The 14,497-nt window shown below is 44.6% G+C and overlaps 1 protein-coding gene across 4 annotated transcripts in view; it reads right to left on the bottom strand.

Moving 5' to 3' along the window:
- Window positions 1-13,893, bottom strand: part of PARVA (parvin alpha) — a 68,846-nt gene extending 54,953 nt beyond the window's left edge. Inside the window, exons 1-2 of one of the 4 annotated variants that reach the window (XM_040608715.1) lie at window positions 13,733-13,893; window positions 13,296-13,510 (exon numbers count right to left, since the gene is read on the bottom strand). In XM_040608715.1, the coding sequence (XP_040464649.1) occupies window positions 13,296-13,431 (136 nt within the window). In that variant the 5' untranslated portion in view covers window positions 13,432-13,510; window positions 13,733-13,893. Of the gene's footprint in view, window positions 1-4,414; window positions 4,624-5,275; window positions 5,561-13,295; window positions 13,569-13,732 lie in introns of those variants that run through there. The other 3 variants (XM_040608719.1, XM_040608718.1, XM_040608714.1) reach the window with 3 other exon arrangements.
- Window positions 13,894-14,497: the final 604 nt, after the last annotated feature.

Raw genomic sequence — 14,497 nt, 5'->3', positions numbered from 1 at the left:
CACCTGCACCCTGCTGTCCTGTTAAGGAGAAATTTTCTTCACAAAGCACACTGGCATCCTGTGCATGAGACAACTACTCCTAAAAAATATTTATTCGGATCTATGTAAATTGTTTCATTTGTGAGTAACTATTTCAAGTCAGTTAAACATGAAGAAAATAGTAAAGATGCAAGCCAACAGGATGTTGACTATTTTTTTCCAATCCAACCCACCACTGCCATGAGTTTTTAGGAAGTATGGAAGATACTAAGTCACTCTGAACACTCGTGGTATAAGGAGGAACACCACCACTATCTTCCAGTTTATTATCTCTTCTTACCTATAACTGAGAATTATATCAAAGCAGTTATATCAGAATCCAAGACCACAAGCGGCTTCGCTGCATGTTTTATTTTGCAGTAAAACAGTAAAAATCTCTTCCTCTTCAGAAATGAATTTGAGTGCACAGCACACGGTCTTAAAAAGGTCAGGCGCAACAGTTCAGATTTGGACTCTAGCCATAAAATTCAAATCCAGCTTTGAAACATCCCCAAAACTCAGAGTTGAATTTTTTTTTTGTCTTATAATAAAATAGGGATTCACATGTATCACATAGATCTGGACATTATTTCCAGAGGCTACTGGGGCAAATTCTGACTCTGAGCCAAATCTACCATATTCATGTCCTTTTATTCTAACAGGATCAGTATCAAATGTGCTGAGGGTATGACAGTACTGAGCCAATACATATCTTCTCAAAGCAAGGGTGATTTTCTTTATTCCAAGTGGGGAGAACAGATGTGATCACACCTTCTAGTAAAATTAATACGTATCATTTAAACACAGGACCTGACATTTCTTCTCAAGCCTGAAAAGAGGCCACACAAAAAAACAAGACAAAAAAACCAAACAAAAAACCCCCACCCAAACCCCCCAAAAACACAACACAAAACACCAAACCCTGAACTACATAGTTACAACAAAAACTGTTCTGGGCTTTTACCATTCTTCTTCTTCATGCACCCTGACGACAAGTTAGGCATATCATCTTTTGAATCCAGTACTGCAATACATTATACTGCATTTATTCTGAGCACTCTGACATTATCATTACCTTCTTTTGTGCCCGACAGCAACTGCAGCTCCTATAATGCCATTATTGTAATTAAGAACAATCTGAGCCATTGACAGCATTGCCTCGTTTGCTCTAGAATCCCCTGTGCATTAGTGTTCTTCTAAACCAATATTTCACTATTAATAGTTTGCTGCTTTAGAACTGCCTACAGTTAAAAGAAAAAAAATTATTAGGCCCCAGCCTAACTCAATGGCCAAAGAAGAAACTTGTTAAGAAAAAACAAATTAAAGGCTGTACGCTGGCAAACTGTTACGCTTTTCTTTACACACATTGAAAATGGACTCACACCCTGCCAACCTATTCAGGCCGTTACCCAGGTGAGGAAGCTTATTTTGGCTTGCTTCAAAAGGACCACCTGTACAGATACAAAAGAAAACATCTCTCTCTTCTCCCACTAAATGTACCCAAGGTACTTCTCTGTCTAAACTCTCCCTTTCATTAATCCAGCTCACAGTTGGATAAGTAGGGCACAGCAATTTCGACATTCTTGTCTGAGAAATTCTGACCTTAACATCCACCCTTGCTGCACACATGCTCTCTAGGCTGCCTGTACCTCTGTCCATCTGTTTGCAAAGCACGATGCCTGCTTGTTTGTCGAGCCAGGAAGGTGGTCCACCATAGCCCTACGATTGCTTAATGCCCAAGTCTTTGACTGGCTGTAATTCCAGGGAAACAATCACGACCTAAAAAAGTGCAGGTACAACTGGCAGGACAGCGCCAGTGACGTGCACCTCTCAGAAGGTAGGGCCAGAGAGCCCTTGGCCAGACCATGAGAAGCAGCTTACCTTTTCCCTCTGCAGTAACTGAGAAGCCAGAGCATTAAGTTCTAACGTAAAAGAAAGCAGCAGTCATCACCTGCACACTATCTGAAAAGGACGATGTTCAAGTATACCTATTAAACATCACTATAGGAAAATGACCAAAGAAACATGGCTATTGGAGAAAGCTGGTATCTCCAAGTATAATACAGAAAAACACGTATGAAAAAAATTATTTCCCAACTCCCTTTCTCCATCGCATTTTCAGCATAGTTAACTTCACCTGAATTGTTTGGTTGTGCACTGCTGCAGCCACCAAAGCCGAGAGGCCAGCTCTAATCAGAGCACTTAAAAGTTGTCTTACTGCATTGAAAGCCAAGCAAAAGAGATTTGAGTACTACAGTACAAATACCAAAGATGTAGTGATGGATTTTTCTTTCTTGTGAACACACATTCCATTAAGAAATTATGAACCCTATATTAAAGAAATACTTAGGAAGGTATAATGTTTAGGCTACATTTGGGATTTTTGATGCTTTCCAAGCTGTTGCAGTATGAGACTGTATTTTCATGTCTGGGAAACCTTTACCAGCCTGGAGATGAACCACTCTACCACTCTTTTCAGTCCCTGCTCAGAGCTTTTGAAGGGGAAAGTGGTTACTGACAGGTGTTGCAACCCCTCTCCAACCACCCAGACTGAAATCCCTTTTTTCCAAGCGGAATTTCCTAGGTTTCACTATGAATAATCTCACCCACCACTGGGTCAGTGCCACAGACTGCTCTTCAGTCCACAGGAAGGGAAAAGAACAGAATCAGCTCTATACTAAGCAGAAATCAGAGAGGCAAAAAAATCTTAGCCATGACTACAAATACCAAGAACTACTCACAGAAATATATATTCCAGCTGTCGTCTTTTGCAAAAATAATTATCTGAGAAGAACAAGATGAGTAAGGTACTTCATCAAGCATGGTACACTACGTGGTACTTAACACAAACATCACTAAGTAGTCAGAAAGGGAAGTGCAAAGACTAAAAGAAAAGCACATGACCAATGTGCTCCCTTTAATTTTTATATTAAATCCACACACATGATAAGAACATTTTATAGCACCACATGCAATTATTTCACAGGGATTATTACAAAACTAAAAGGAAAGCAGAACATTTGGGAGACTGCAGAGCCTTATTACTTAACCCTGCAATTCTTTAATATTTTGAGTAAGCTCATCACTTGGTTGAACAGTGGCACAGTCTAGAGCCAGGTGCAGGATTCCGGTGAACAGATGGTGGCTAATCTTCCTAACACAGCTCTGCCAACACAACTCACTCTTGACCAGTTACATCCTTGTTTTTCTTTATTTTTCTGGCCCATGGTTTTCTCTGGCCTGAGCACAGGTTGTCAAGGGGTAGTTGCATGGTAGGCTAAAGAGTCACATGAGGCTGCTGATCTGATTTTGCTTTTGGTCCAAGACATCTTCTGTTTGTATTTCAGTCTGGTCACCAAAGTGAATTAATTCACTGGTGCACTCAACACACACACACCCCCAATCCCAAGAGGGACAAGGGTATTCAAACCAAGTAATGTTACCTATTAATAAGTATTAGCACACTAAACAGAGAATGTACGACAACACGTATAAAGAGCAAGGGTCTGAGTGCCTTGCTACTCAGTGCTCTGAGTACAGCTAAATACTCAAAAGAAGCACAGGAACTACTATGAGCTGGAAAAGGCACGAGGAATACACAGAGAGCAAGCTAAGCCTGCAGCCCCACCCCAGCCCTGCAGCTGGAAGAGCTGCAAGTGATAATATGAATCACTGCAAAGTATCCTGCCTTCCAGCTCATCCTCTCTCACGCAAAAAATGGCATCACACTGCTTTCAGCACAGCACTGACTGCACCTAGTGCAGCATGAACTCTCCTTTCAAGGGTCACTGCATTTTGGTTTTGGCTGCAGTTTAGCTAAAACAGACCCCATCATTACAGATACAAGTCAACAGCACCTTCTATTTTAACAGTAACTGGTGCGGGGAGAAAAGGGAAGAGGACAGAAGCAGCAGATGGAAAACCAACAATATTTTAGGGACACCACAACCACTGCTTTTCTGAAGTTCCACTTTGGAAAGAACTGTGCCCCTACAACTGCTGATTTCACCTTCAGTAACATCAGCATTCTGCTGAAAAAGAATGCAGAATCCTGGATTAACAGGAAGCACTGTATCCCAGACACAGTAAAGTAACAGAAGAACTGGACTGTCCTTATCTTCATCTCAGCGAGACAGAGTGCCCAGTATTAAAACTATTCAGCAAGGAGGGCATAGTTTAATGGTTGCAGAAAGCATTAAAGAGAGAAAAGAAGAAGTAGGATATATCCTAGAGATTCCGTCCAAAACAGATTCACAGAAGCACAGACCTATACCTACAGGAAGCTGCCTTTAAGGTGAGGGGTTTCAGAAGATGTGCTTGATGATTACAAGCAGTAATCAAACCCAGTGAGAACTTTTCTCTTGGTCAGAGTCTTGGTCTCTTGGTCTTTTCTTACCTTCAGGGCAGATTACTTAAATGCTCAGGGAAATGTTAGGAGTTCTAAAATTACAGATTCTCTTGACAGCATGCTCACTTTTACTGAAGATAAAACGTGAACTTCATATTTACTTTCTTCTACAGCTTCACTTGGTCATATCCACCTTCATGCTGAAAACTGGATGCATGTTTTTATGAGCCTGATATCAGGGAGAGCATGTGTTAAATCTGGAGATGTAGAGAAAAAATTAACATTGAAAAAAGGGTACATCAGTCTGAGCTGCTCTCTAGCTGTTCTCTTCTTCTTTCCACAGCTCTGTCCTGTAATTTGGAAGCACTGGAGGCTCTTCAACCACTTGTTTAATGTTGATTTTATTCCACCACTTTAATCTTTTTTACCTTTCATCTAGATAATTGCTATGCATCTAGCCAACTACAGCAGATACAGAAAAGAACTGACAGAGAATGCTGCCACCATGCCTTCATCACACCTGGCCAGTCACCAGCACAAGCTTGGTGGGCCTGACCAGTCCATCCTCCCTCAGCTGAGATCCTGAACCATCAGACACCCAAATTTTTAGATGATCCCCAGAGGTCCCCTCCCAACCAACAATTAACTATTCCATAATTGTACAGCCCAAGCTCGTCAGCCCCTATGACAGCACGGTCCAGCTGGCAGCTGGTGGCCACCACCCCTTCCCCACAGGTGGGGAACAGCTGCTATAGCAACAAGCACTGCCAGACCACCAAGCACCCTCATCCTTGCCTGCTCACAGCACCCTAAGGAGCTCAGCAGTGACCGCTGCAACCAAGGCAGCACAAGGAGAGTGGGGGAGCAGCTGCTGCTCAAGGGGAGAGGAAGGGATGGCCACAGCCTTACCTTGCCAGCAGCCATTCTTCCTCCCCCTGCTCTCCAGCCCTGTCCCTCCTCTCAGCCCAGCAGCACTGGGAAAGCAGCTCCTTTCTGCAACCAGACCCCTTGCTCTGCTTCTCTGCTCCTCTTCACCGCCCCTTCCTTTAACCCGTGCCACACAAGTTCAGTTTTATCTTGTGTGAAACCTACAGGCTCAGACTATGAAGAAACTGCTCAAATGGGAAAATCACAGGAAATAAAAGGCATGTTTCAGTAGCAGCTGACTTGGCCACATAATCTAAGGCTGCTTTTGGAAGTCAAATGTAAAGAGCGAGTTCAGCGGCTCTATGCCCACACACAGGTAGTCAGAGAATAACAGAATTAATGGCTGTACCAGGTCAGAACAGCAGATCAAAGTTCAGGGTCCTGGCCCCTGGCAGAAATGCATTCTTAACAATAAAAAGAAACAGAATTTTCTCCCTTGGTATAAACTTCCTAATAATCATGAATTTCATAATAGCTGTTTCGTGATTTCTGAATCTGAAACGTCTATGATGGCCCACGTGATTTGCATGTGGGCTACTACTCTGTTTTCTTTTTTTTTCATCTAGAATCCACCCTGACCCACCTTTAGTGCCCCCCCCACCTTAAAATATGTTGCTGGCAGCCAAAATATCCTATAGAGGTAAGTTTCAGAATTTAATCACACATAGTTAAAAAAAAAAAATCTCATTCTGTATCACTTTAGTTAGTTCAAAAGCAACTGGATATACTTAATGATTGGGGGTGCTCTTGTGGGAAGAGGCAGGAGAGCCTGGCTGTGTGTCCTCTTCATAGACATCCCCGCTACTGCATGCCTGGGTCCTCCTGCCTCCAGTGAAACGCCACCACGCATAGGCTCCTTTGCCTCCTTGCTGGCAGCGCTGGTTTCTGCTATTCTCAACACTGTCAGCGCATTTTATGTAGCCTGTATTTTATGATCCCATATGATCTAACTCCTTCACGTATGTATACACATGCTAGGCGACAGGCACATTAAAGCAGGCACTGATATGCTCAGCTCTACCATGACAGGACACCTCTGGACAGGGACTCAATAACCTGTCCACCAAAAATGCAGGTTATCTGGGATTCTCATGTTCCTACACATTTGATTGCTGCAGGTGAAACACACAGACCAGGCATAACTGTGACTGGGCTCTATATGAATAGTTGGTTAAAACAATTCATTTTTCAAAATAATTTTAGGATTATCTGTGACTTCTGAGATTCAGAAATGCATTCACAGGTAATATTTTCATATCTTCCTCTGAACCAACCAGAGCCAGAGCCTATTGAAAAAGAAAAAAAAAGTCTCTCGAAAGCAAACCCAAAATGCACTAGATAAAATTCCAAACGAGATCATGAGTCTTAGCAAAACTGAAATGCCAGAAATAATGTTGAAATACAGATTACAGGAGGAAAAAGGCCAGAAAAGTATACAAGACATATAGATAAAGAGTCCTAGGTCACAAACTATTGCATGCAGGGGCTCTTCACACTGTTTGTGAAAGTACAGTGCCTAGCATAACAGGACCTGGCCCTCAATTTAGTCACATATAAACAATAACAGATGCTTAACAGTGTCTTACAGATAACACCTAACAGTGCAGATTAATCAGAATAATAACAGAATAATCAGAGTAACAGAAACTTGTTTATTGCAGAGAGCAGCACTTGTGGCAAGAGGAGGCAGAGGCAAGAAGGCAAGAGACAGACAGACCCAAGAGCCATCAAAGGCTACAGCAGTTACCACTTCACCCGTGCAAACCCAGCGCGGCGTGGCTTGACAACTGACAAACACCTCCAAGCACGCTGGAGCTGTGATTTACACATATGCCTGCCTAAGGGTTGCACCTGGAGGGCTACTGCCATCACAGCACAAGCAACAGTTGGGTGTTCCATCTACACTGACAGAAGCATTTCAGAGGCAATTATCTTTCTTTCTACCAAGCAATCCCTTCAACTGTCAGAGCAGAAAGGCCTCCCCAGATATCCCCTGACAATTTGTATTCAAAGCACAGAAATAAAACCCCAGTGCTCTCCTCTTGAGTAGCTCCCCTCCCTTTCATACACTGCAGATGTGCTCAGAAGGCTCACAGCAATGAAATAACAAAGCAGGTGAGCCCTTCCCTCTATTTTTCTTTTTGCTTCCACATTCCTTCCACTTAACAGAAGTATTTTATCTACTTAACAGAACTTGCTCCAAGGTAATAATTATTTCAGTGGCAGTACTAACAGGTTTTGCCCAGCGTCAGCTATGCAGCTGTCTGTGATACGCCTGTGGCAGTACATCAGGGACATGCGAACATGTATATAGGGAAAGATCATATGCACGTTTCAGTTGCTATGCACTAAGATTGGCGGTAAAAAGCATTATGTCAGACATCAAAACCAGCTGTTCAGCTATTCTGATGGCAGAAGGCAGCCCAGGGTCAATGTACAGATACGCTGCAGCAAAAGACAGAAATTCAAAAGTACAGATAGGAGTGACAATAAAGCCTTCCCCATGACATTTCCTTTTCATAGAAAGCACTGTATGCCATCTATTGAAGCACCAGTATGAAATTAGCATTCAGTGGCTCATTTTCATTGTTTGCACTACATACTGGCAAACATGACGGCAGGAAATATATCAGTTCTTCCTTCAGCTTCATCTGCGTTTTAAATACAACAGCACCAGGTGAGAGCAGTAGAAAAGAAAAAGCCTGCAAAGTATTTAAGGTAGTCTAGAATCTCTTACATGAGAAACAGAGAAGCAAAAAATTCAGAAAGAAGTTGCAGAAACTCCAAAGAAAATAACTCAAACATGTCAATTAAACTTCAGCAGAACCAAGAAATACACATTTCTTGCATAGTGAAATGCCCACAGCCAGACCAAGGCATGACCTCCCTGTCAGTGATTCACACAGCAAGGTATGTTAGTCGTGGATTCCAGAGAGACAAAATATTTTACTTTAAACACCTGACAAGCCCTCATCACCCTACACTTACTCTTAACTTGTATTTTAATTTATTCTAATTTCATATTATTCTGTGAAATGCACGATGGCCACAAAATAAAGATGAAGAAATTTAAGGTTATTATCAAGAAATAGCAGAATCTACAGTATTTTACACTGTTAACATACTCTTCCCTTATGCATACAGAGAATACAGCCTGCTGTGACAAAACATACCAAAATTAAATCAAAACAAGACATACAAAAGAAATAGAAGAAATACTATGAGTGGAAGCTAGAAGAAAATTCATTCCTCCTCCTGCCCACCAATACCAAGTAAACTAGGCAGAGGAGCATTCAAATTAGTGAAACTGATGTCATATCAATCGGAAAAACAACCGAGCCTGTACAATTGCTCTGTACCAAATTCATGGGGCCAAGCTGTCGGTTCCCACCTGCCCCTTCACAATTTAAGCAATTCTGAACTTTGCTCTCTGCTCCCACGTGTCACAGATTTATTAGCATGTCAGGACCATTTCTTAAGATTCTCCGCTAAGGTAAGCTATTAGGAGAAGAGAGAAATTTCTGTGTCTATATCAATAATTGCCAGGCCAGGAAAATTCAAGGAGGACAATCACCCATGACCTTACTGAACCCACCATGAAAAATTCATAAGATAACACCCCACAACCCCTTTCATCTAAAATAAGATGTCATTCTGTTCTCTCCTTGCACATATATAAAGACATGTTTAGGTCACGATGCAGACTACTATAAGGAGCTAACAAAAAAATTTAATTTGTGGTTGGTTTTTGCTAACACAATGAGCTCCACCATGCAACTTGACTCCTGCTAGATAAGGACTGGAATCCTCCAGTAGCATATATGGGGTGGCTCAGACTTTGAACGCTTTTCAGAAATGAACGGGATGGAATCTTACTATAAACTACAAATAATTTTTACATACAACAGTTCTGTTGTAAACAGGTCGTCAAATATTTTAGTATTATATCACAATTTTCTCATTAGATAAAAAGCTAATTAATTCCAAACATATTTAACAATTTGTGATTTTTGTGACCTTAACAGGATTTACACAGTATTTAAAGATGCAGCTGCTCACGCCCTCACAGGAAAGACTGAAGTACAATGTTCTAATCCTTGAATTACATCAATGCTGATGAGATACTGTAAATGAAAACCAGGCTAAGACCCTATGTGACACATGACAACGCACAAAAAACTGGGCTCCAAATTTCAGATTTTATGAAATATCCTCTAACATTTAATGAAAATGTATTTTCCAGATTAATGTATGCCTTAATGTATGACTAATCCCTGCTTACATCACGTGTAGTATCTCAAGTAACAGTATCTCAGGTTACTCTGTTTTTGTCAACAGCTTGTAGCGTGATGTTAAGAGAACTAATTTAACTTGTCTAGACTATTCTCATCTTTAACATGGATGGGAGGTATACTTACCAATGCCAAGAACTCTGAAGGTCATAAAGAAAGGCCTGCTACATATTTTCATATGTATTTATATATATAAATTAATGTTGTTACAGAAAATCCATTTTATATTGTATTACAAACTATTTCTGCTACATCTAAAGCTACATAGGCTTTACTCTCTTTATAAATAATCTACATTACTTTCCACCATAACACCACTTTAGATCCTAATGGATTTTCATTTGGTGGAGCACTGGCACCGACTCTATTGCTGCAATATATAAAAACATCCTTTTGACAACAAGCAAAATGCGTGTGGATGGCATAAATACAGTAAGTATAATCACTTATCATCTACAACAGTTACTACACACGTAACACAGACAGTACTGAAACATAATTAGCATACTCCCTACAAGAGATAAAACATTTTTGCATTATTTAAAACCAGCAATTCTTAGCCCCTGTGGTAAAATACCGAAGTGGATCAGTAAGTTTCTGTATTCCATGTAAGAGCGAAAGTTATACCAACTGAAGACAGGGAAATTTTCAGTGTTCCCTCACTTATCATAAGCGCACCAAGCCCCACTGACTTTCTTGACCTATCACTAAGCTGTAAGACCCAGATAAGCTCCTGAGTTTTTGATTCCAGGTGTGCACCCTGAGCATGGTCTGGCTTAACACAAACAGAGGGGCATGCAGCAGAGGAACAAAACAGGAGTGTGTGTGCTCTAGTAGCCCCTTGGTAGCCCCTCAGGGCACGCAGGCTGGAAAAAACCACCCCACAGTAGCTCCAGCCACGTCTATAACACTTGATCAGGAGACTGGGATGACAGAGGCATCTTCTGCATAGCCTACATGTACCTAGAAGAATACTTTTTCTACTGCCCATACATTAAAGCTAACAATAAATTGGAATAACCAGACTTGCTGCCTCATGAAGAAATACTGACATAAGTGATATCCAGAAGGTGGATTTACTCTACTGGAAGATTAAAATCGCAAAGCACAAGACTAAGAAGGTAAAAGGGGAAATGAATACCCTGAACAGAAAAAAAACCAGTTTTATTTCTGAAGAGTTACTAACAGTGCATTGTATTTATAGAGACCGTACGTGATTAGAGATCAACATCCACAACAAAACAGGGTAGACATCTGTATCAGACTAACAAACTGGATTAGAGAACAGATCTTGATGTTCTACAAAAAATACGAAGCAAGACTGAAGGTGCCATCCAAGAGTACTTCATTCTAGTTTACAAAAGCTGAAGGTCTAAACATGGCCAGTAGAAAAACCAGTATTTTTTTTCAAATGCCTATGGCTTATACTTGAACATTTTTCTAATATATTATGTGTGTTACAGCTGAATAACTGTCTGTGCTCCTATGACCAAAACCTGTCTCTACAGAACACTTGCCACCAGATAGGTTGATTAAAGCAAGGGGAGGCGGGTCAAGGAACAGAGCCTAGATGAAGAAGCAACCTGACCTCCTATGAGAATTTCCCAGCTGGACTTCAAATACACCTGGAGCCCCACAAACTGTGGCAGCACAACTTAAGATGGAACCCATGTGTGTCACAGCCTGCAAGAAACAAGGTGGCTCATTAATAGTTTGCAAGCCCGTATTTATTTGCAGTGGAGGAAAGATTAGGAAGCGTGAAGAGGACAGGTATCACATAAGGATTTAGCAGCTTTGAAGCCATCTGAATCTGCCAAAAGTAAACAAACAAAAAAGGAAAAGAGTGTAGTATCAATCTTGCCTCTATACTGCTTCCACTAAAGAAACATGATAAATACACACAGAAGTATGAAGGATGTTAAGGTGAATTTAATAAAATACTTTTTCTTCCATCAGCAAATAACAAACTCCTCACAAACTTAAAAAAAAAAATTCTCCAAACCACTGTTCTTATTTAAATAACTTTAGAAAATTGGGAAACACAAAAGACAGGGTCAACACTAATGTTACTACAAAATTTCAAAAGGGTAAATATCAACACGATGAGACAATGAAATGGCAGGCGCAAGCTTTAGTCAATAAATTTAATACAGACATACAAGTAATGAGAAGAAATATGATTTCACAGAATATACATTTCTGTAAGATTAGAAGATTGTGGACAAAAGTAGCTGTTGTCTCTAACAGTTTGCTGGAGATTTCTGACTTAATGTCTGTCGATAAGGAAAACAGCATTGTTTAATAATAAATAATAACAATGGACATACAAATCCACTACAAATAAGATAAACTCAAGATCTCTAAACACACCTACAATAGACTCATCACAGAAAATTGTTGCTAGTTCAATGCTGCCTCAATGCACAAATACCCTAACAGAATAATGTAACGAAGTGGGTAACTAATAATATCTGCCGTTAATGTACTATTTCACCAATTTCTAGGCCATCTCCAATGATCAGAAAAAGCCAAATAATGTGAGCACAATCGTGCAACGTGTTTTAATTGAAAAGCATGACCATGCACCTCAGAAAAATGACTTAACAGCTACAGAATGAGGGGCCATACTCGCCAAGGGTGTGTGATCCTTGCCATCCACACTGGTGCTATGCTGAAATACCACGCTGGGTTTCGTTACCCACATATACATTCAATGCCAGGGTCTGCTGAACGCAACACCCTTCTTAGCACTTGCAAGCAATGAATGGTGCCTGGAAAAGTGTCGTGAAGCGACTGTTACTTTTGCTCTATTTGCACTGTACTTAAATTAACATCAGCCATGAAAACAACGGGTGAGCGAGGTTAAATTCCAATTCTCTGTCTCATGGGATTTTAAATAGGCAAATTCAGTAAGGGGTGGCCATTAGTTCGCGTGTATGAACAAAGAACCAGACTGTCGCTCGGTATCCTGCAAAGGTCGACTGTCACGCGGCGAAGGGTGTTGCTCGGTATGAGAATAACCGAGCTCGGTTTTAAGCCTCTGAGGAACGATCGCCATTGCAAGCAGCACACCGGCTGCGTGCATTACGCCGGTCTCTCGGAGCAACGCGCGCACCGACACAAAGCAACACATCACGGGTCCAATTAGCTTCGAGCGCCAAGCGCCGGGGGCTTCGCACCGCGTCCCCCGAGGCGACAGCTCCCGCCGGGCCGCCAGGCGGGCCCGCCCCGGGCCGCTGAGGCCCGCAGGCCGCCGCCGCCGCCCTCTCCCGCCCAGCGCCTCACTACTGCGGGGACGCGCCGCCGCCCGGCCGGGCCCGCCGCTCCGCGCCGCCCTGCCCCTCCGGGCCCGGCCCCGGCCCGCCGCGCCGCGCCGGCTGGGCGCCGCCCGCCATACGGGGGGCACCGCGCCGCCGGCCCCAGCCCCGCGGCTCCCCCGCCCGTAGCCGCCGGCACAGCCCGCCCCGGCGGGGCCCTGGGCAGCGGGGCGGGGGCAGCGGGGAGCGGCGGCGGGGCCCCCGCCCGGTCCCGGGACGCCGCGGGGACACAGCGGCGCGCTCCTCCCTCGCCGCCCGCCTGCCCACCCCACCCCGCGCCCTTCCCCAGTCAGCCCCTTCCTCCCGCTCCCCGGAGCCTTTCCCGCTCCCCCTGTCTCCTCCCCCCCCATTTCAAGGTAACTCCCAGGAAACGTGCAAACCTGCAATTTTTACCTTCTTTGGCTTTTTTCCTCCTCGCCAGCGTGCCGCCCAGCTTGCCCAGGAAGGAGTCATCTTTCTTTCTGGACGGGGGCGACTTAGGGGTGGGGGACTTGGGGGAAGAGGGGGACTTCTGAGGGGAGGTCGCCATGATGGCCCAGCCGCCGCCGGCGCTCGGGGATGGAGGAGCCGGTCCGAGGCCCCGGTGCCGTGGGAGGCTGCTCCCGGCTCTGAACGGAAGCGGAATTATTTCAGGCATTTGAGGCAGCTCCCGCTCCGCTCTCCCGGCTCCCCCGCTCCTTCCCTCCCTCCCGCCCGCCCTCCCGCCGGGGAGGGCCCGCTCCCGCCGGCCCCCCCTCACCCCGCGCCCCCCGCCGCCTCAGCCCCTTCCCCAGCCCGCTGCCGCCCCCCCCGCTCAGCGCCCCCCTCCTCAGCCCGGCGTTCGCCCCTACCTGCCCGCCTCGGGGGTCCCGCCGCGGGTGCCCCGTTCCACCTGCCCGCGGCACCCGGCGCCTCAGGCTCGGGGCAGGGCGGCGGGGCCCGCGCTGAGGGGCAGGGCAGGGCAGGCCTCGCCCGCGGCCCCTCCGCCCGCCTCGGGCCGGGGCTCACCCGCTCCGCTGTGGGTGACCACAGGCAGGAGGGTGCTGGCTGGCGGCACACACGGGTACCACCGCAAGGTAAAGGCGCGTATAGAAAGGCAGGACCGGGGCTCAGGCAGCTCGGTGCGTCCGTGACTGCTGGTGCATGAAGGCTCCCGGCGGATTTGAGGGTGCTCAGGCGGCGGGGGAGGCTCAGGGGGGACCTTACTGCTCCCTGCATCTCCCTGACAGGGGCTGTAGGCGGGTGGGGGTCGGTCTCTTCTCCCAGGTAACAAGCGACAGGACAAGAGGAAACAACCTCAATCTATACAAGGGGAGGTTTAGGTTGGATATCAGGAAAAATCTCTTCACGGAAAGGGCGGTGAGCACTGGAACAGGCTGCCCAGGGAGGTGGTGGAATCGCCATCCCTGGAAATGCCTAAAGAAACACATAGACGTGGTGCTTAGGGATGTGCTTTAGTGATGGGACTTGGCAGCCCTGGGTTAACAGCTGGAGTTGATCTTAAAGGTCTTTTCCAACCTAAATGATTCTATGATAGAAAAGAACTAATGCTGCAGTAAAGTGTAACTAAGTAAGTATTGTGCAAGTTAAAGTTCAGGCTTACTACATACATTTCA

Source organism: Falco naumanni, chromosome 10, assembly GCF_017639655.2.
Source record: "Falco naumanni isolate bFalNau1 chromosome 10, bFalNau1.pat, whole genome shotgun sequence".
In the NCBI taxonomy this organism is placed as follows: Eukaryota; Metazoa; Chordata; class Aves; order Falconiformes; family Falconidae; genus Falco; species Falco naumanni.
The sequence above is the reverse complement of the archived record's forward strand: the minus strand, read 5'-3'. Positions and strand labels throughout refer to the sequence as shown.